The following is a 21,631-nucleotide window of genomic DNA, read 5'->3' as shown; positions in this document are numbered from 1 at the left end:
AAATATCCTGCACTGTTTCTGGGACATTGGATAGACAAGGGTGTTTTTTAGTTTTTATTTTGTTTTCTTTTTTTCCTCTGTATAATGCTCTTAATTTTCTTGTACTTTTCTGTTTTCTCAAGAAACAAAATCATTCATTCTATGCGACTTACTGATTAAAAATATATATATTACATATTTCTGTAAACAAACAAAACCACCAAAACCCAAGAAGAGCCTTCAACTATAAATTCCTGTGTTTTGAGAATTTTGTTCTAATGGTAATGATTCATTTTTTTCATAGGCATTATCATGGCGTTTAATACATGACCGACTTCCAATAAGTATAGATCTGCAAGCTGCTTTGGATTGCTGCTGTCTGACTTTACAGCAGCCGAACCTCTGGAATTTGCTGGCTTCTGCAGTTAATGTGACATATGCTTGCTCCTTAATTAATTGCATTAAGTTTATCATAGAAGCAGGTGAGTCCAATTTGAACAGCTATGGAAAAAGACATTGTTAATAGTTCCACTGATCCAATGCTGGGTGTCTGCGGTATGTCCCGTGTCACACATATATCATTTCTGTGACACTTTTAGTGTTTTGATTTAACACTTAAAACTGTGTGTTTATTTTGTATCTCAGTAAGTGCCTTGGAAATGCAGGTTTTTAACTGCTGTGTGGTTTAGAAGTTAAAAAAAAATAAATAAAAATGGAATGTGTGATATTTAAAAGATACTACTGTTAAATATTTTTGTCTAAATTCAGTTGCAGTTGAACCTGGAAATCAACTTCTTAGTCCTGAAAGAAAGAAGAACACTTCAAGAGGCTTAAATGAGGATGAAGTTGATTCAAACATGCACAGTAAGTAAACATTAAATTCCACGTTTGTCTTAGATTTTCAACCAAGAAAAGTTTGTAGGTCCCCTTTTAATTACTGCCTTTTTTTTTTAACAAGAGTTCATCTGAAAGTTTACTTCTGTTTGATAAATGCTTACCAAGTATAGATCAACAGATTTCATATGTATATTTTTGACTTGAAAGCTTGCAGTGTTAATGGAGATTTTTCTGTGGGCAGTTTTGTCAGCTGTGCAGCGTGCTGCAGACTGAGCTTTTTAAGATGCTGTGAGATTTTTAAATTTCACACGAGGGTAGAATCTAATTATTAATATTTCTTCTAAAACAAATGGCAGATTCATTTTTTGCCTTTCTACTCTAATGGTAGTACGGTCCTGGGTAAAAGTTAAGTGTAATCCTCTAGAGCGCACAGCATTGTCTTCAATATTCAGCTGTGCTTGTTTAGCATAAAATTTCATTTCCATGTGGAGAATTTATGTGTTTATCAGATCTAGCTCAGAGTCAGCTATGAAAGTACTTTCTTATGAGATAAGTGAGTTTTGTCACTTTAAATTGTAAGGAAAGCTCTGTTCACTGTGGCTTGCTCTTGCTGGGGTTAGGAAACTTGCATGTTTTCTGCTTTGCTGGCAGATCTCAGCTGTTGATATTCTAGCCCCAAGACTGGCAAGTAATTCAAACAATTGCAGGGAAGGTGGTGCTAGTATTTTTTTAACTAGCTATCTGCTGTAGAATGTTTCTTTGCCTATATCCTTAGTGTGGTTTTGTACTTCTTAAACAGCGTGTATTTTAATTAAGCGTTTATGCTTCTTTTTATATGATTTTAACTGGTGTGTCTTGAATAGATTCATAAAAACAAATTTCTTTTTCTCCTCCAAAAGAAATGAAACACATCACTGCAGCTTGTGAAATGATAGCTGAGATGGTGGAATGTTTGCAGACTGTCCTGGCTTTGGGTCATCATAGAAACAGCAGTATCCCAGCATTTCTTACTCCTGTCCTCAAGAATATCATCATCAGTTTAGCAAGGCTGCCTCTAGTGAACAGTTACACAAGAGTGCCTCCCTTGGTACGTTCAGTATGTTTAATTTACAGGTTGTAAAAGCTTCTAAAGAACTTTTTGGATAAACAAACTAGACTGTATCTTTACTTATATACCGTGAGGATTCGATCGGTATCTACTTTGATCACCCAGTTTAGCTTTTGAGACTAAATAGTAGAACATTGTAAAGATATGAAATGAAGTTAATTTGCAGTAAGAATTCTAACTAGGATGGGGTGTAATTTGCTCCTTACATTCTTGTGTGAATGAATGTTCAGTCAGTAATTGAAAGAAAATTAGGCAAGGATTTGGGATTCTTGATAGGGTTTAATATTTCAATAATAGGGTCAGAGTCCTGTGATTTCCTCAGAGATGTCAATCTTCCTTGAGATGAGCCAACAGGAGAGAAAGACCACTTAAGGGCCATTAGTCCTCAGGGATGGCCATCTTCCTTGAGATAGGCCAACACAAAAGACCACTTAAGGGCCATTGATCAGTATCTTATCTCCCTTTCGTAGCTCCCGGACTTGTCCATCTCCTAAACAAAGGGATTTCTCGAACCTTGGTTCCTGTGTATTTCAGACAAAGGCAGTCCTGGAACCTTGGCCAGGACTTGCCTGAACTTGTCCATTTCAGCAAACTTTGAGACAGTACTGTAAAAAGCATGGCCTCTTACACATGCTAAGTGCCACAACAATGCAAGGATGCTGAGGTAGTCCCAGTGTCTATACTAACTCAAGTGTTTAGTAGTGGTACCATGGCATACCATGCAGGTACTTTTAGATTCTGCATCACTCTTTTTTACTATGTCATTGTGGATCCTTAAGACACAGTATTTCAGTCTCTCCTTTCTGACAGACACAATCTTTCTGTATGGTTTTTTTATTTGGAGAATTATTTTACTGATTCATGTCTCGTTGCACTTGAATGATGCTAAATGCAAGTATTATTGTCATGTTAGTGCTATTACTGTTTTGGAGTGGTAATAATCTTTCTTTCTTCATATTTCACCAGGTCTGGAAATTAGGCTGGTCACCAAAGCCTGCAGGTGACTTTGGCACAGTTTTTCCTGAGATCCCAGTAGAATTTCTTCAAGAGAAAGAAATTTTTAAGGAGTTCATCTATCGCATCAACACACTTGGTATGTACAAAATTAAGACTGAATGCAGTTGGCTCTTACTGAGCATTTTCCCTGTGCTCTGAAGTTAGCAGATAATTGAGTTTGGTGCTACGTCAGTCCTCTAAGAAAGTCCAGGTTTTGGATGCTTCTCTATTTTTAAAACCTGATAGATGTCATACTTTAACTCTGGACAGTCAAAATATCTAAATGTACAGTAAAAATAGGAAAAAGAAAAAAAAACTGAAGTTGATATTGTTCAGAGCCTTCCCGGTTTTTTATTTTCTGAAATAGAATGGTTTATAATTCAGTCGTAGTGATTACAAAAATACTCAGTTGAAGAGGAAGCAGTAGGAATTAGCACATAGTTTCTACAAATTGAATGTTGTAAGACACAAATTGCTATCACTGTGTTTTCTTAGGATGGATCAGCCGTACCCAGTTTGAAGAGACCTGGGCTACTTTACTTGGTGTTCTTGTAACTCAGCCTATTGTAATGGACCAAGAAGAGAACCAACAAGAGGTAATGTTGCTCAGTGAATGTTTTTTAAATTAAATTTTAAATGGAACTAAGAAAAGCTGTTTCTGTTAATAAGTCTGTCAAACAGGAAAGTAGTGACCAAAATGGAGAGGCTATTTCTGGTTTTAGTTCCTTATCTGCTTGTCCCCATGAGTCTAGACCTATCTATCAATGGTGCTAAATACTGAGTCTGTAGCATCATGGTTTGAAAGCACCATATGACTAATAACTCTGTCTAGTTAAAGATACCCAGAAAAATGCTGCTGAAAAATCAATGATGAGTTTGAGTTCTTCCCCTAACAGCATTGTGAATACAATTAGCTAACATTCAGACTTTTCAGAGAATGATCCAACTCAGATTTGGTCTCATTTGATGCTTTATTTCAACAGGTGACTTAATGGATTGGTTCAAACAAGGAAAATATATGCTTTGAACACTCTGAAATGGACACCCTGAGGTTTTAGTGCTGTTAGGATAACAGCATTCATGTAGAATTTCAGTGATAGAGGGAGGCTTCTGCTAGTTGCAGTGCCTTGTGTGCATTGCATCTGTCAGTGTCAGATAGATATCAGGCTAGGAAGAAGTCCAGTTGCCAGGCTTGTAAATGGTAATTTAGTGGAAGGTAACAAACCATTATTCAGGGTTTTCAGGATTCTTTTTTTTTTCCAATTCAAATTACAGTAAGTTCATTTTACAGGAAGATACAGAGAGGACCCAAATTAATGTTCTTGCAGTACAAGCCATAACTTCCTTGGTGCTGAGTGCAATGACAATACCTGTTGCAGGCAATCCAGCAGTCAGCTGTTTGGAACAGCAACCTCGCAACAAAGCTTTAAAAGCTCTGGACACAAGGTATTTGTTTCCACTTACTTTGAAATGTGTAAATTTGTAGTTGTGATTAATATGTAATTGCATTTTGCTTAACCTTGCAATAGCAAAAATGCACAGACTGTATTTTTTTAAATGAGTGTATAAAGGTGGATCTTTTTTGCATAGGAGTCGCATGGACTTTGCACCATGAACTTGCTGAGTACAGTATCTGGAAAAAGACAACATAAAATCTAGATAACAGTGTGCAGAATGTTATCTCTAAACATGTCTCAGTTTTAGCATCCCTTAAAATGCACATAAGTGTAGTCATGCAACATTCTAGAGTATTCTAGTAGACTTGCATGAAATTGTTAAAGGGAAAATCTGCTTTAATCAGTTTCTGTTGGGTTTTCAGGTTTGGGAGGAAGCTAAGTGTTATCAGGGGAATTGTTGAACAAGAAATACAAGCAATGGTATCTAAGAGAGATAATATTGCTACTCATCACTTATATCAAGCTTGGGACCCCGTTCCATCCCTTTCTCCTGTTAGTACAGGTAGGTGCCTTTGTGGGAGTGAGTGAATTTCTCTTAGATTTAAAAAGTAGAAATGATGCTGTAAGGAGTTTGAAACCCAGTTTGCTGGAAAATAAGCCATTTTAAGATGTACATATTTTTTAAAAATGCCTTCTGTTTTGCTATAGGTGCTCTTATCAGCCATGAAAAACTCTTATTGCAAATCAATACTGAACGAGAAATCGGAGATATGGATTATAAACTGGGGCAGGTTTGTTAAAACTTAACTTTGAACTTGGCTTTTATTACATTTTCTTCTAATTCTTGAAAATCCAGTTCAGAAATGTAGTTTAACATTAAATTTAAACGAAGGCCTCTGACATTAAGAGTAGATCATAATTGCATGACTCCTCTCAGCCACTTAATCCACCTCTCAGAACTTCTGCTTTTGTGAGTGTGCTCAGCCTTTGAGCCAGCTATGGAATTATTCTATTCTTCAGCCCTATGTGTTAAAAAGCCCATGTGGCATCAGGTTTAACTTCAGCTCCTGAATTTTCATTTGCTATTGCAAGCATGCAGTCGTTCTTAGGAAAAGAGAAATTGAGTGGACATAAAATATGCAATGTTATTTTAACTTTAAATACAACCAGTGTAGGGATTTTCTTAAATTTTATAAAGAAAACCTGAAGAACATAGAGGCTTTTTTTTATAGATAGCTTGAGTGAAAGTAATTAACATTGCATTCTTTTCTTGTTTCAGAAGAAAGGTTAAATTGCAATTAATTTGAATTGCAGTCATTACTGTTCTTAATTATTTTCTTGCTCGATATGAATTGTAAATACATTCACTTTGCTTCAGATTTAAGATCTAGTATGTTAACTTTGATTGATATACGCAGATTGTACCAATTTCAACTAAAACATTGAAAAGCTTTAAAATAAAATTGTGATGTGCCATTCACGTAGATGTTGAGGCTATGATCATTGCCCATAATTAAAATGAAAAATATATTGGACTTCTGGAATTTTATTAATCTGACCGAGGACGTTGAATGGTGAATTGCCTTTCTCTTTTTTCTTGTTGTAAGGTCTCTATACATTCCATATGGTTAGGAAATAATATCACTCCATTGAGAGAAGAAGAGTGGGGTGAGGATGAGGAAGATGAGAATGACGTACCTGTTCCTTCCTCACCACCAACCTCTCCTATTAACACCAGGTATGTTATCCTCTCCTTTAACTTATCAAATAACCTAGAGGACTAATAATCAAAATTCACAGTTAAGTATAAAAGCCTATTTAGTCAGGTTCAGGATGCAAATAAGATAAAAATATAAGTACTAAAACCCTTCAAACTAAGCATTTTGACGGGGCTTAAGAATAGCCATTTTAACCCTTGCTTATTGTGCTTTGCAGGAAGCATCGGGCTGGTGTAGATATACATTCTTGTTCTCAGTTCTTACTTGAACTATACAGTCAGTGGATATTGCCATCAAGCCCTAACAAGAGAACGCCAGTCATACTGATCAGTGAAGTGGTGCGATCAGTAAGTTAAAACATTGTTCTGAGTGGTTGAGTATATGTTAACAAATCTTTGGAGTTAAACATGATTTGTAAAGGATCTTTTAGCATGTAAGAAGTGCTGACTTTTTTTAAAGAACTGTTTTTTCTTGGCAGTGATATTGTATCGGTAGTGCGGAAATATAACTTGCACAGCTATATCATTACAGCATTTGAAATAACCTGGATTTGAGTATTTAGCTACTACATTACAGATATCTTAATGTCGTGTGACAGTCCTTTTAAACTGGATTGTTTACAAAAAAAAAAGATTTCAGGGTTTTGCTGATTCTTTCTTCCTATTAAAAAAAAAAAAAAGTCAAAAAACGGTGTATGTATGGAAGGACTAAAGTGACTAAGTACACAGACAAAACTAAAGAATAAATAAATAAAGTGTCTCGATAGGCATTACATGCTAATAAGAAGGCCTAGATTAAACTGTCTTTGCAGGACATTATGTATAGTGTAGTTTTGGGAGTTCTAACACATTGTAAATGGCAGTGTTCATTCATTTTACAGAATGACCTACTGTAGTGGATTTGATTTTGTAAACTTTGTTGGGGGGGGGGGGAAATGACCATTTTGAGGTAATTTTTTACTGGAATGAATGGTAAAATTCTGCACAAGTTAACAATTCTTTTTCCAAACATCTTGGTCAATTGAAGGATGTTTGTTAACAATTAAAGGAGAGGCTTCTTTTAAGGGACTACTAATGGGCTTTTTATGTGTTCAATTTTAATTCGTGCGTAGCTCCTGGCAGTATCGGACTTATTTACAGAAAGAAATCAGTTTGAGATGATGTACACAACACTGACAGAATTGCGAAAGGTGCATCCATCAGAAGATGAGATTCTTATACAGTATTTGATACCAGCTACTTGTAAGGCTGCAGCTGTTCTTGGGATGGTAAGAAATTCTCATGGAATCTTATTTCAAACTGATGTGTGTGTAGGTGTACTAGTCCTTATCTTCCACTGCAGAATCTGACAGTTGTTGTTGATCTTTCTTGTTTTAAGAAATTAAGACACTTAACTTGATAGTCATGCATCTCTTTTCTTTCCCTCGCTTTTTTTAAACTTCTTTTATGTCATTCCAGGAATGTACATTTTTTTAATGCAAATTAATGTTACTCTCTTTAACTATGTATGCCAGAGAAGAATAGTATCTTTCAGTGGACATTTCTGATGGGGCCTCTTCTGAAAACAATGAGCTGACGTTTCTATAAACTCCATATGAAACTACCGTAAAAGTGTATTGATAATTAGTGATTAGAAAGGTTTTAAAACATTCTGGGACAGTACTTTGAGTAGCAGCAGCACCTGCACAAGGGAATGCTGTGGAAGTGATGCCAGACATGCTAAAGGAGTTGTAGAGATCATCTTGTTCTGACTGTGCTGCAATTACCCACTCAGTGAGTTAATAACACTTTCTCACAAGTGAACAGCTACGTATCTCTGTAAGTGGGAGAAAATAAAAGGTTAACTCCATTTGAGAGCTGCATGTTGTCCCGTGCTCTGTCAAGTTCAAAATTTCCTTAAAAAGAGCATGTTCTAAAACTGGCCTGTATTTTAAATGCTTCACAAATATCAAAATAAAGCAAAAATATTTTCTTCTGAACACTTAAAATAGGTTGCAAGTAAAATAAGACTTCACTGTTCAAATCCAACAGTACAGGATAATTTTTGGGTATTCGAGTAGGTTTTTGTACTTTGGTAAAGTATACAGTACTAGCTAAATATTGGAGAGGTGGATAGAAGGATGTGCAGAACTAAGTGCCATTCATCTGGAAGAAAAAATAAGTGGAGTATTAGTTGAGTAGATGGCAGAGTATTCATTTGTACACAGGCTGTCAGCACTTAACAGCTTTTAAAACAGTTTAGGAACTTGATGATCCTTGAAGTCCCTTCCAATGCAAGCCATTCTATGATCCTGACAGTTTCCAGCTCAGGTCTTACAAGTAATGCATCCCTCATAGCATGTATAACTATGCACTCTTTGTTGGTTATAAATTGTGAGATAGTGCATATTATTTGTAAAAAGTTATTTTGATGACATTAATTCAGTCTTTTAATGTGCAAGTCATCTCTTACCTGATGTATTATCCTGTGACATTGATTCCGAGTACTATTTTAAGCCAGTCTCAGTTTTGCTAATCTTTAATTTTTCCAGGTATTTCCACATGACAAGATTCACTTGTGTTTATTTGTAATGAGTGCTTATTTTGAATGTTTTAGGATAAAGCTGTGGCTGAACCAGTAAGTCGACTGCTGGAATCTACTTTAAGAAGCACCCATATGCCAAGTCGAATCGGGGCTCTGCATGGAATTCTTTATATCCTCGAGTGTGACCTGCTTGATGAGACAGCAAAGCAACTCATTCCAATCATCAGCGAGTATTTACTCTCCAATTTGAGAGCTGTAGCCCAGTAAGACTTTTCTCCCCTCCCACCATCTCCTTTACTTAATAGAAACGGAGGTTTTGTTTGTTTTAAGTGAAAGAATAGACATCTAAGTAAACTGGCTTACTTTAGTCTGACTTATAAAAACTAACAAAAGAAAAAATGAAAGTTTGTAAAGATTTCTAGGCTTGCCTTATTGGAAGTAGGAAAAGCTGGGAGTTTCCATGAAAACTAGTGCTCTCTTACAGCATGTGACGAGTTTGTGCAAAACACTTGGAGATTCTCTGTGCAGTTTGCTGTTTAAAAACTGCATAAATTTTAGGTGGAAAAAATACCTGCTATTTCTACGGCTTGTTCTTATTGTCTCAATTCCTGACCTAGATAACTTGTGTAAATAACTACTAGTGTTTTTTCTTATTTACAGTTGTGTGACTGTCCATAACCAACAGCATATCTTAGTAATGTGTGCAGCTGCATTCTATTTGATAGAGAACTATCCATCGGATGTAGGACCTGAATTCTCTGCAGGAATTATACAGGTATGTTGTAATGACCACAGTCACAGGAAATTATGTAACTTGGGATCGCCACATAATATCTTTAACTCTTGACTTAATTTTTGTGATTTTTACTTTCATCAGGCTTCCCTTAAACAGCAGTCCTACAATTCAGTTCCTCAGACACAAGTTGTAACAGCATGCTGCTAGAAGGTGACTTAAGCACACCTCAGAAAACAAGTAGATGGCTTTATCATAAAATCATTGAATCACCAAGGTTGGAAAAGACCTAAAAGATCATCCAGTCCAACCATTCACCTATTACCAATACCTCCCAACTTTTTCTCTATTTCAGATGTGTGGAGTCATGGTGTCTGGAAGCGATGAATCAACACCATCCATTATTTACCACTGTGTCCTGAGGGGATTAGAACGACTCCTCCTTTCAGAGCAGCTTTCCAGGCTGGACAGTGAATCTCTGGTTAAACTGAGTGTTGACAGAGTGAATGTGCAGAGCCCCCACAGAGCAATGGCAGCTCTTGGGCTAATGCTGACTTGCATGTACACAGGTATTTGTTTTTTAAATACCTTTTGATGTGCTGGATGACTAGCTTACTAACAGTGCTAATTTTATTTTTTATTTTTTTTCTATTGTTCTTACTAAGCAAGGATAAAAAGATCTTATTCTGGCATTTGCAGTAAATTTGTAACAAATTATTTTGGTTTAGGAAAGGAAAAAGTCAGCCCAAGTCGTTCCACAGATGCAAATCCTGCAGCCCCCGACAGTGAATCTGTGATCGTGGCTATGGAACGAGTATCTGTTCTTTTTGATAGGTGAGAGGATAAAACGTGATAAAATGTGTCATGGGGCACCAATGGGGAAATGATTCTTGGGCACTGTCTCCTCACTTCTCTGTTTGACCGTTCCAATATTTAATTAATGTTATTGCTTTGCTTACCACTGCTTAAAATTGATACTTGTCATATATACAGTAACACTGATGGAATTGTTGAACACAGCTCAAAGGTACAAGAATGTAAATGGAAAACAGACATGTCCTAACTGATACTCAGTGTTGCACAAACCATAATACTTTATAAACATATTTCCAGCTCCCTTCAGGTCAAACTCTTAAGTGCTTTTCAGGATGTCTTCTGTGTAATCAAGGATATAAACCCCAGTTTACAAGAAATAATCTTTGAAACCATCCTTAAGAGTTTAAAACCTCTTTTTCCTCTTCCCCCACCCACGTGTTGCTCTTTCCAAGGCTGTTAAGTAACTGCAGTGTAAGGCTACAGAAAAATTTCTGTATTCACATGGAACTCGTTTAATGGAAATATTTCATAACCTCTGTTCTGATCTGACAATCTCAAGCTGTGTTAAGTGAGCATAGCATGTTAAATTTTGCCTAGTAGCTTGTGGCATAATGACTGGCTTGTGTGTGTGTGTGTGTGTTTGTGTTCAATGTTTTTTCCATAAAACTGAATGAGGGTTTCAGTTCTGCATTCAGTGAGAACAGAGCTGGAGCTTTGCTTGAAAAAATCACTCCAAAAAGTTAGTAAAACAAACAGAGGAATACTAAAAGCAGAAAATGTCTTATGATTATTCCCTACAATAGTTACTAGCTTGACCTTAGCACACTGAGAGATGCGGTGTTTATTAGGAAGATTTTTCAGTCTGTGTTCATTAAATAAGATAGCCTTTAAATTGAAGATTTCCCCATTTTACAGTGCTTTTCTCTGTTATATATTAGTCATTCTGGTGTTGAGTTAAAAATATGCTAAGATGTTATTAATGAAAATCAAGGTTCTGCTTATCGCAGAACGGACCTTAAAGCCCATCTCTAACCAGTTCCAACTCCCTATTGTGGGCAGGGCTGCCAACCACTACATTAGAGGGTCCAGGGCCCTGAACACCTCCAGGGATGGGGCACCCACAGCTTCTGTGAGCAGCCTGTTCCAGTGCCTCACCACCTTCTGAGTAAAGAATTTCTTCTTGTTATCTAAATCTCCCATCTTTTAGTTTAAAATCATTCCTCCTTGTCCTGTTGCTATCAGTATAAAGTAAGTCTCTCTCCTGTTTATAAGCACACTTTAAGTACTGGAAAGCTGCAGTGAGGTCTCCCCAGAGCCTCCTCTTCTCCAGTCTGAGCAAGCCCAGCTCCTTCAACCTTTCTCCATAGGAGAGGTGCTTCAGTCTTTGTCACCTCCTTTGAACCTGCTCCCTAACGATGTTCTTTTTGTGCTGTTGGCCCCAGACCTGGATGCAGTACTGCAGATAGGGCCTCACAAGAGCAGAGTATAGGAGCACAATCACCTCCCTCACCTTGCACACCTCTTTTGATGCAGTCCAGGATATAGATGACATTGTTGGCTGCAAGTGCACACTCACATCTATCTGTTCATCAGAATCCCATAGTCCTCCTCAGTGCTGGTATCAATGAGTTCTTATCCTGGTCTGCACAAACCTTGCATTGGACAGTGGTGAACCTCATTAGGTTCTCGTGGGTTCACTTTGCAAGTTTTACTCTGGATGGCAGCTCTTCCTTCTGTTGTACCAGTGTCACTCAGTTTACAGACTTGCTGAGGGAGTGCTCAGTCCCCCTTTACAGGTCACTGATAAAGATGTTGAAGAGAATGGTCTTTTTTCTGATAATTAGTAGTAGTGATCTCCCTATCTTTTTTTTTTTTATTCTCATTAAACTTTATCAGTATTTGTATTGTGAAATCTTGTCTCTAAACAAGTAGTTTAGAAAACATTGGCTACTTGAGAAAGGGAGTGGGGAAAAAAGTTTGGGGGGCAGGTGAGGGAATAACTTCTAAGAACTTATTATAGCTTTTTACATTTCTTAGGCTACACTGTTAGTGTAAGATGAGGTGAAGTCTTGAATTCTTGTTTAAGACTTGCCTATCTAAAGATGAAAACAGAGTATTCTTCCTATTGCAATTAATTTGAAAATTAACAAGATGTTCACTGGAATTAAATCATAAATCGTTATTTTTCTATTATTTTTAGGATCAGGAAGGGGTTTCCTTTTGAAGCTAGAGTCGTGGCCCGAATTCTTCCACAGTTCCTTGATGACTTTTTTCCTCCACAAGATGTAATGAATAAAGTTATTGGAGAATTTCTATCCAACCAGCAGCCTTATCCACAATTTATGGCAACAGTAGTTTATAAGGTAATGTATGTCTGTCTTTTTCCTTACAGGTTTCAGAGAACTGTTAAGTAAGCGACAGCTCTTCAGTCTTCAGTACTTGAATACAAGGGGCAAATATAATTTTCACTAGATTTAATAAGCTATTCAGCAGTTCACTGCTGTGAACTTTGTGTTCTGGGGGTAGTGGCGGATCTAGAATCACCTTGATAAAGGAAAATTAATGGGAAAATTAATAGCAGGGATTATTCTGCTCAGATTCTTCTGGTCTTGAGGAGCCACTCTGGGTCATCTGGTCTTATGAAACCAGCCAAGTTTCTGGCAGACATAGTTGGGCTTCTTGGTATTCCGCATTCCATCACCTACTTATTGTACTCGTGCATGTATGCACCACCCTTTATGTATTAAAAACAGAGACAAAATGCAGGTCTTGCTTTTTGTGTGCTCGCTTCAGTTTGCCACAGGTGTCACGAGTCCACTCTGCAGAATCACTTTGTCAGAGTTATCTCCAACAGCTCTGTGAACCTCAGAGCTCTGTAGATGAGGTAAACCTTCAAAAGAGAAACTCAACTCTTCCCATGTCTGTATGTCTTGTCATTATTCCTACATAAAATATTTTTGCAGGTGTTCCAGACGCTACATACCACTGGGCAGTCCTCAATGGTCCGTGACTGGGTGATGCTGTCTCTCTCTAATTTCACACAGAGGACACCTGTGGCAATGGCAATGTGGAGTCTTTCCTGCTTTTTTGTCAGTGCTTCCACCAGTCAATGGATTTCAGCAATGTATCCTAAACAGCCCGAATGTGTGTCACTTCTGGGTAAATGTGATTCTGTAAAGGATATTTATAGCTTAGGATGGCAAAAGTAATAACTGCTGTAGGCAGTTCAGACTAATTGCACCATTTCCTCCATTAGATAAAGACTGCTGCTAGGTTAAACGTAAGTTTCTGGAAATAAAAAAATTGTGTTAAGCTGCTGAAGAAATAGGATTTATGCAGTAGCTGTTCAGTGAACACATGAAAGTGTTTTTCACATTGCTAGTGAACTCAAATATACACCGCTTCATTGGAGAGCAGTGTTTAAAGTAGTAAACCAAATGTGATTAAATTCTGTCATTTCTGACCTTAACTTACATCTCAGTCTTCCACATATTATCAGCAGAATGGGAAAACTGGAGCAAGTGGATGTTAATATCTTCTGTTTGGTGGCCATGGACTTCTACCGACATCAGATTGATGAAGAATTAGATCGGAGGGCTTTTCAGTCAGTGTTTGAGGTGGTGGCATCTCCAGGAACCCCATATCATCGCCTCCTAACTTGTTTGCAGAATGTCCACAAGGTCACAGCATGTTGAATGTCCCGATGCATAACGAAATTGCATGGCCAGTGTTGGAATCTGAGATGAACTATTAAAAATGTGAGATTGAGGAAGTATCTGTGGTTGCACTTGTGATAAACATGGACCTGCCACTTATTTTCTTCCAGAATGCATGGAGAAGTGCTCTGTAGCACTGGAAATCACCTGAAAATTCTAGTGTAGCTTTTATTGTTCTTGACACAAGACCCATGTGGGTGGAGTTGTCCATGTTCTACAAGTGATGTTTGGGACTAACCTGAGACAGATTTACTAACTGTAAACTGTGATTAAGTGCTACATGCAAGGTAACTGGTATTGTTCTTCCTAATGTTCTGCTGAAGCCACGTGTTGCAGCTGGTAAGAAACTGACAGAAACACTCCATTATTGCAAGCTGCAGTCGTTAGAAAACTCCATCGTTTTATGTACATGTATATACAGTTGTGTAGTACAAAATAGGTTATTGAATTGAATTGTCTCTCCCAAACAAGGACAAGAAACGATGGCTTTCATGAGTTACACTTCCAGCATGTAATTCCTCTCTAGAATTTCTTATATCCTGTGGTGCACGTGTTGGTGGTATCAGAGATGTGGTGCACATACGTTACCACACTTTTTTTTTTTCCTCTCAGGATTTAAAATTTGAGTACAGTATATCAGTAAAAGAAATTTTAACTTAAATATTTCTATTTCTATATCATGTACAGTATGTAAAATTGTAAGATGTGTGATGCATGAGCTGTGCTGTAATTTGAGATGAACAGAAGCCACGCTACTGAATGTCTCAACATCTGTATTGTCCTCATTTTTCCTTGTGCTCAGATTTATGTTCCTTTTGAAAATCCATCTTAATGTACAGATTACATCTTGTTTTGCATCTCACTTTTTCTTAAAGTGCTTTAAAACTGGAATATGTTGATTTAATGCGTCTTGAGTGGCTGTATTAAGGAGGCATTCTTGTGGTCCACTTGTAGCTTTTGAATTCCTTTATTTTGAGATGTTATGGTAAAAGAGAGGACTAGTTGTTTTGAATCAGACTTTTGTATACTCAAGAAATGGCTCTTACCTGTTGCACAGCATTTAAGACAATTAAGAGACAATAGTGCAAACTCCCCAGTAGTCAATAACCATCTGACCTTTCCTAACTGAGACCATGGAGTCAACTGGATTCAAACCACTCTCACATTGAACAAATTTGTACTAGCAGTTGAGAATCAGGAGGCTGCTGTGGTCTACTTTGGGACTGGCTAAGGTGTTAGATTACACAACTGCTTTTATTACCTGTCATACACATAACGCTTTAGACACACAGTACAAATATCAAGGATCTTATAGCACTGCACAGGGCCAGATTTAGCTTTTACCCAGGAAACCCGATTGATTTGTGAGCGTTACATGGGGAAAGCACAGCATTTGTCTTCAGTTGCATTATAATTCTTTAATTATAGAAAAAACGATAGCTGGGTTTTTGGTCATGTCCTATATTTAACCTTTCTTCTATTTCTTATCTCACCTTTTGGTGACACTTGGAAAAATGAGATAGTGTTGTCAGGAGGAGCATGTGCTTGTATGTATTTCTGTATATAATGTATATGTGGAAATTATACACGTGACAACATTTAATGTATACAGATGTGTATATTTGTATTTATTAAACCCGTGTATTTAAACTAATTCCAATCTAGACCAAAAATTGTTACTCCTGCCCATAAATTGATTTAAAAGGAATTGTCCACTGGCGTCACTTCCTCTTAAAAAGGCAAAACTGATAATATGGGCAGTAGAAACAACTGTAGACATTGCTGTATTTAGCTCTCTACAGATCTTATTATCTAGAGCAATTATTTCTGCCCTTAGTTGGGTTACTCTTATTTTTTGGGCCACAGCACTGTGGTGATTTTTAAAAGAAGCTGAATAGGAGTTCAGAAAAAGATTTAATAGATACTGTTTGAAAGTTTTGAGTTGCATTGGAAATTATCTTAATTCTCACAAGAGACTAATTCAAGGCAGTGAGATATAATGCCCTGCGCATTCGTTGAGGGTACTATAGATCACTGTTCCCTTTTGTAACCACCAGTAATCGTTTTGTACTGTAAACCCACACACCAGTCAGTTTTTGTATGATATATAGTTTAAGTGAAGATATTTTTGTAAGCTATTTTCCAAAATTTAAAATAGATTTTAATATATTTTTTAAGCATCAGGTTAGTCATATTCTCACCAACAGTATGTGTTGTGTTACAAACTGTTCAATTCTTCATAATTTTAAGCTCCTCATGATTAACACGGACTAGTTGGTTACTTCACTTTGGGATAACGGGAGCTAGTCCCTTTATGAAACTTTCCAAACCAACTCATTTGGATCTTGCCATAGAATCTTTCCAACCACTGAAAGGATGTATTGAACCAAGCCGTCAGCATGGCTGGATGAGAAGCATCTGATGTGACAAAGCCCCTTTTCCTCAGATGGCCTTTAAGCAAATAGTTGCATCACCCAGTTCTAGGCAAGCTTTAGAGCTGATGCAGTCAGTTTTACACTCATGGATTCACTGCTAGTAATTACTCCGTATGTTGAACTTCTCTTGGAGATTTGTCATACTATGTGTGTGTGTATATATATATATAGTATACATATACCTATATATATGTATACCTCCTGAAAAATGTTTCTGGAACTTCTAAAGAACAGCAGCTCCTTTTAGAAGTTCTCAGTGACCTGTAGGGAATAAGGGCCCTCCTAGTGTGGAAACAGGCACACGAGTAGTGCTTCAAATCTAACACGTCACCTGCAGCACACTTTGCTATCCTCTTCCTGTTATTGCTTTCCCCACTCTCCTTTTTTCTAGAGTGAAATTGTACTTGAGATCACTCCTTCCTGCTTGTAGCGACAAAAGAGTTGAGAGGTCTGTGATGGGGACTGCAACAACAGAACAAAACAGCAGAGCAGCGGTCACCAAGAAATCCTGATGTTGGATTTAAAGTAGAAAAAAAAGAGCAAAACATTTAAAATAATTTATTGCTGAAAGTATTCAGAGAATTTTCTTTTCTACTTACGCTTTTTGCCAGTTGAAATTGAATGTGAGTGTGTTTAAATCTTCTCTTGAGCGTATACTCAGATGTTGTTTCTTCCCTAAAGTGACTGCGCAGTACTCCTGCTTTGGTAGAAATGCCTTCTCAATACCAAGAAGTTTTTGTTTCTTAAAAAACAGAGCGTTCCTTAGGCATGAAGTAATGATTGAGCAGATTAAATAAACCAAGTGGGGAATGAGTGGAAGCTTTTGGATTAAAAGAAATTTGTTCGTACTTAATAGATTTACCTTCTGTCTTACCGTCCTCCTTTGTAAACAGCTGTTAACTTCATAAAGCAGATAAGGAGGTTGTGTCAAAAGCACTGCAAAGGCAGCTCTCCAAGAGCAGCAGACATTTTTTGTCTTAGACGTTTGTGGAGCTGTCACACCTAAGCATTTATGCTTCCTAAATATAAGAAATTTTTAGAGTATGACGAGCAATAAATACAGCAATAAGCAACCTGATTAAATTTGGTCATTCAGAATCTTACCCAGCGGTTGAAAGGGATGAGGTGGGAGTAAAAGGTGTTGGTTCAAGTACATTCACTGCATAAAAGAGACTTTTTCATGTACAATCCCGAGCAAAATTTGCACTAATGATAGAAATAACTATGTGACAATGGTTAGTGCTTTGCTCTTTTAAACAGTTCTGGTTACAGAGATACGGATGATAAACGTTATAAAGGAGCAAGGCACTTTGGTACTCTAATTTAGATAGTTTCCTTCTTTTCGAGGTAAAAAGAGCAAGCTGCTGTAAGAACTAGAGTAAGCAATGTAGCAAAATTACTGGGAAGTTCAATATGCTACTCTTATACCGAGATTTCAGGTGAACTCTTTGTGCATGCTACTTTGAAGCATCCATCGGAAAATCTTGAGAATCCCACAGTCATACCCAGGAGAGCTTCTGTAGTATGTCAGGTTTTAGTTGTATTCATGTCGACAGGGTATGAATGCTGCAGAGCATTTGTGAAGCATGCGCTGCTTTCTTTCATGTGCATTTGTGTGAGCTGATCATTGCCATCGGTCTGTGTACGTGTAACATCAAGTTGGGTCAGCCTGACGAAGGACAAGGCGAAGGCATGTGATGTGCAGCACCCTGTGCTGTTGTCTTATAGAGCTTGAGGGCAGTGATGAGCGAAAGCTTGGAGCCCCAACCCAAAGAACAATTGTACTCAAAATAAAAGGAAAGCATATGATTTTAGATGTATGTTTAAGTTTAAAGAAATGCTGAAAAATACTGCAATTTGAAACTAAAAGAGAAAATAAAATACAACTATTGCTGTAAGACATTTTTCTCTGTTTATTTAAAAGAAGTCTTGTTGCATTCTCACTGTGTTTTTCCCTGGTGTCTCCTTTTCAGCAGCTATCAAATATGGAGTATCTTAACAGCATGCAAGAATACTTGAATTATCTGCAGTTGTAGGCGTGCTTCAGAATCTCAGTGCTGTTTGCAATAAGAAAACTATCACAACTGAGCTTTTAATTATATCTAATAGTCACGGTTGCCAAAACTCTGAGATCAGAAAAGGTGAAATGTAAGCGTACAGCTGTATTTTTGGATGAGGATGTTTTTATCTGCAGCAGTCCTATGGGGGAGATTATCTTACGCTGGAGAAGAAATGGTTTAACTTGCCTAAGCTTGATTCCCCAGCTGTTAGGCTTTCCATTGGGCCTGCATCTTAAAAGACGTTTCTGGGTGGTCCTGCTGCTGAGCACTGGTGGATCTCTTGCAGAACTCGACTGTTAGAGACATCTTGTTTTGATTAACTATGCAGCTCTTGGCTGTTCTTTGGAAGTTCTGGAATAAGCTTTAACAGCAGTAGTTTAATGTACCAAGCACGTGCTGGTTTCATTCTTGGTCAAAGTAACTTTTTCACACGTTTTTCCTTGTCAGCGTTGCTGGCTGGTAGTAACAGCTGCTCCTGTCACCGTTTGTTTGAGCTGAATGATAGTCTTCAGCTTTTGTTCTTCACTTGGAGAAGAGCAGCAGTTTAAGTTTTGAAGAGTGAAGATGGTTCACTATACGCAGGAGGATGAAGCGCTGCACTTCTAAGAGTAGAATCCTTCAGTTTTCTCTAACAACTCCTGTCCCATGTAAGTACTGCTGTGTCCCTCTTTAGTCACTGCAGCTATCGGACTATGGCAGCCATCATTTTGGAACTGGCTTGGCTCTGCCCCAGTGACGAGATGAAAAGCTTTGATTGCATTTGGAATTATACCATAATTACACCATAACTTTTGCATAACTGTTTGAAGAGATGAAAAGATCTGTGACTTCTAGGATTTTTGAAAGTAAAGCATAAAAAGGTTTATGCAGTATATAGAGCATCTTCTAAGCCAAACCTCCTGTTCTTCCACTGTAGCCATAATTCTACATGAATTTTGTTTCTGTTCTTTCCCATGGCATATACATCCAAGTTATAACATCATAATCCTCACCCCAGGTGCTGTTTTCATATCCTCCCAATTGCAAATGCCATGGGCAGATTTTGATCGAGTGCAACCTGACTGTTTTCCCTCCTTATTTACATTCAGGAGTTCTTTCAGCCAGGCTGCAGTGTTTGGGCTCCAAGCAAAACGCATCCCCGAGGGCTGGGTTTGACTCTGCCACAGAAGCTTGTGTGCAGATTTGAGCCAGGTGAAGTTAAACCATTTAAATAGTACATTTCTGCTAATCGAGCTCATCTTGAATTACATGCCCTGTAAAACTTCTAATTCATCCCAGCGCTTCACTAACTTGAAATAATCCCTGTTCTGTTACACCTCTTAGTTCCCCTTAAGGAAAAAGGACTAAGTGGGATTTCATCACGATCTTTCAGTTGGGTGACTCTAATATTGGAACATTTGCCTGGTCATCCAATGGAAGTGCAAGTGTAAAGCTTGCTATCAACTACCTTGATATGTCCTGTTAATGCTGATGTCTCATGTACCATCTTTAGTGTTCATGTTGGCATCTGCAAGAACAACACAGTTTGTCTTCTAACATTTTGTTTCAGGCAAGTTAGGACAGATATTCCTTCAGTTGTTCTTTGTTGAACATTTCTCTTTGCCTTCAGAACTGCTTCAAACCAGCAGTTTTTGGTTTCAACTGAAAGTTAATCCTTGAGAAGCGGGAGGTATTTTCTTTTTAAACATTTCAAGGCATCCGATCCTTACATTTGAGGTTCATTCCTTCTCCCCTGTTCTTTCCTCTGCCTTGACCCCTAAAGTAAATGACACAGCAGAAGCTTGTATTCTGCTGACAGGTTATTTTTCCATTTCTACCATTGTCCTATGGAGTCTGAGAGTATCCCTCTGTGGGAGAAATTACAGCAAGCCTAAATTGGTTTGAGTTGATCGGTCTCAGCTAACTGGTTTAAGCAAACCTAAGTTTCTTAAGCCATAAAAGTCCAAACTGCGGTATTATACCTTTGAAATTAATTGTGGTGGTGGCGGAATGCTGCAAGAAGTCATGCTGAGCTGTCATGTTGCGCTACAAAAGATTGCTGGGCTATATCTACCACTGAAAATACAAACTCAGTTTCTTGCAGTGAGATTTATAGTGTTTAAGGTTTAGGATTTGGAGTTTTTTTTTGCATTTTTGCTGATGGTAAATACCATCAAAGTGCTTATTAATTATTAACTTCTTAGTGAAGTCTGGCTCCCCTTTGTATACACTGCTTTTATTCTCAGTTTGACTACATTAACTTGAGATGAAACGTAAATGCCGATCCTGAATTAATGGTATTTAACTGTATTATGCTCTGTAGCTTTATAACTTGAAAAATATCTCAGAATTGGGGAGCAAATTTGATTTCAGTCGTGCTTTACTGACTACAAAATCCCATGGATACAGAATAACTCTGGATGCTGAGTGTCATAAACACGAATTTACCCCTAATTGAGATATATTGAAGTGCATTTGAAGGCCTGTTTCAAAAGCTGGGCTTAGTTCAAATGACGGTGATCAGGAGCTGAATGAAGGTCCTTCTTGTCTGCTGATGACCAGCTACAGATACTTGAAATATCAATGTATTTTTAAGAAGAAAATAATCTAAAAACAATCCGTAGCCCTAAACAATTAAATGGTTCATTTTAAATGGTTCACTTTTGGGGATGCGGTGGGACAGCCAGGCTGACAGTGAAAAAGTGGCTGGAAGCCCTCAGCTGAAGGGAAGGCAGGAAACAGTTTGATGTCATCTGGCTGCAAGCTACAGACCAGGAGTGAAGGAAGGAACTACCATGAGGTGAGTCAGAGCACGTGAGCTTCTTTACTACTGGGCAATGGTTAGACCCAGTTTGTTCTACTTAGCATCATCACCTTCTTCAGTAGCTCTCTATTATGCCTGAAAATATGTCCTGAGTATTTTTCCACTTTGCATCCTGTCCTGTGTATTTAGTCCTTAGGCTGCACAGGCACCTACTGAGCAACAAGGGAAGGAAAAGCATTTTAAATTGCACAGCTGTGATGGGTAAGGTAAGGAAGGCTGCAGAACCTGAAGCTGCTTCTGAGTAGTGTTACCCTTATAATTAGACTTTGAGTGTTTCTTTGTATTGGATTATAAAAGGAATGCATAGTTCATTTGTGCTTTGAACTGGAGTTTTCCCTGTGAATTGCTACTCCAGAGTGTAAGAGGCCATGCTTTTTACATTACTGTCTCAAAGTTTGCTGAAATGGACAAGTTCAGGCAAGTCCTGGCCAAGGTTCCAGGACTCCCTTTGTCTGAAATACACAGGAACCAAGGTTCGAGAAATCCCTTTGTTTAGGAGATGGACAAGTC

At 37.8% G+C, this 21,631-nt stretch overlaps 1 protein-coding gene across 6 annotated transcripts in view; it reads left to right on the top strand.

Annotated features, from left to right (window-relative positions):
* The window catches only part of HTT (huntingtin), a 70,975-nt gene extending 52,819 nt beyond the window's left edge, over positions 1 to 18,156 (top strand). For 4 of the 6 annotated variants that reach the window (XM_085545765.1, XM_015862635.3, XM_085545764.1 and 1 more), the window contains 18 exons: positions 284 to 461; positions 748 to 843; positions 1,716 to 1,903; positions 2,891 to 3,017; positions 3,416 to 3,516; positions 4,212 to 4,366; positions 4,740 to 4,879; positions 5,026 to 5,108; positions 5,925 to 6,055; positions 6,253 to 6,382; positions 7,147 to 7,302; positions 8,631 to 8,821; positions 9,219 to 9,333; positions 9,647 to 9,860; positions 10,020 to 10,125; positions 12,308 to 12,470; positions 13,071 to 13,231; positions 13,589 to 18,156. In XM_085545765.1, the coding sequence (XP_085401891.1) occupies positions 284 to 461; positions 748 to 843; positions 1,716 to 1,903; positions 2,891 to 3,017; positions 3,416 to 3,516; positions 4,212 to 4,366; positions 4,740 to 4,879; positions 5,026 to 5,108; positions 5,925 to 6,055; positions 6,253 to 6,382; positions 7,147 to 7,302; positions 8,631 to 8,821; positions 9,219 to 9,333; positions 9,647 to 9,860; positions 10,020 to 10,125; positions 12,308 to 12,470; positions 13,071 to 13,231; positions 13,589 to 13,802 (2,649 nt within the window). In that variant the 3' untranslated portion in view covers positions 13,803 to 18,156. Of the gene's footprint in view, positions 1 to 283; positions 462 to 747; positions 844 to 1,715; positions 1,904 to 2,890; positions 3,018 to 3,415; positions 3,517 to 4,195; positions 4,367 to 4,739; positions 4,880 to 5,025; positions 5,109 to 5,924; positions 6,056 to 6,252; positions 6,383 to 7,146; positions 7,303 to 8,630; positions 8,822 to 9,218; positions 9,334 to 9,646; positions 9,861 to 10,019; positions 10,126 to 12,307; positions 12,471 to 13,070; positions 13,232 to 13,588 lie in introns of those variants that run through there. The other 2 variants (XR_014945524.1, XR_014945525.1) reach the window with 2 other exon arrangements.
* Positions 18,157 to 21,631: the final 3,475 nt, after the last annotated feature.

Source organism: Coturnix japonica, chromosome 4, assembly GCF_054131305.1.
Source record: "Coturnix japonica strain WE chromosome 4, WE-NBRP24, whole genome shotgun sequence".
In the NCBI taxonomy this organism is placed as follows: domain Eukaryota; kingdom Metazoa; phylum Chordata; class Aves; order Galliformes; family Phasianidae; genus Coturnix; species Coturnix japonica.
The sequence above is the reverse complement of the archived record's forward strand: the minus strand, read 5'-3'. Positions and strand labels throughout refer to the sequence as shown.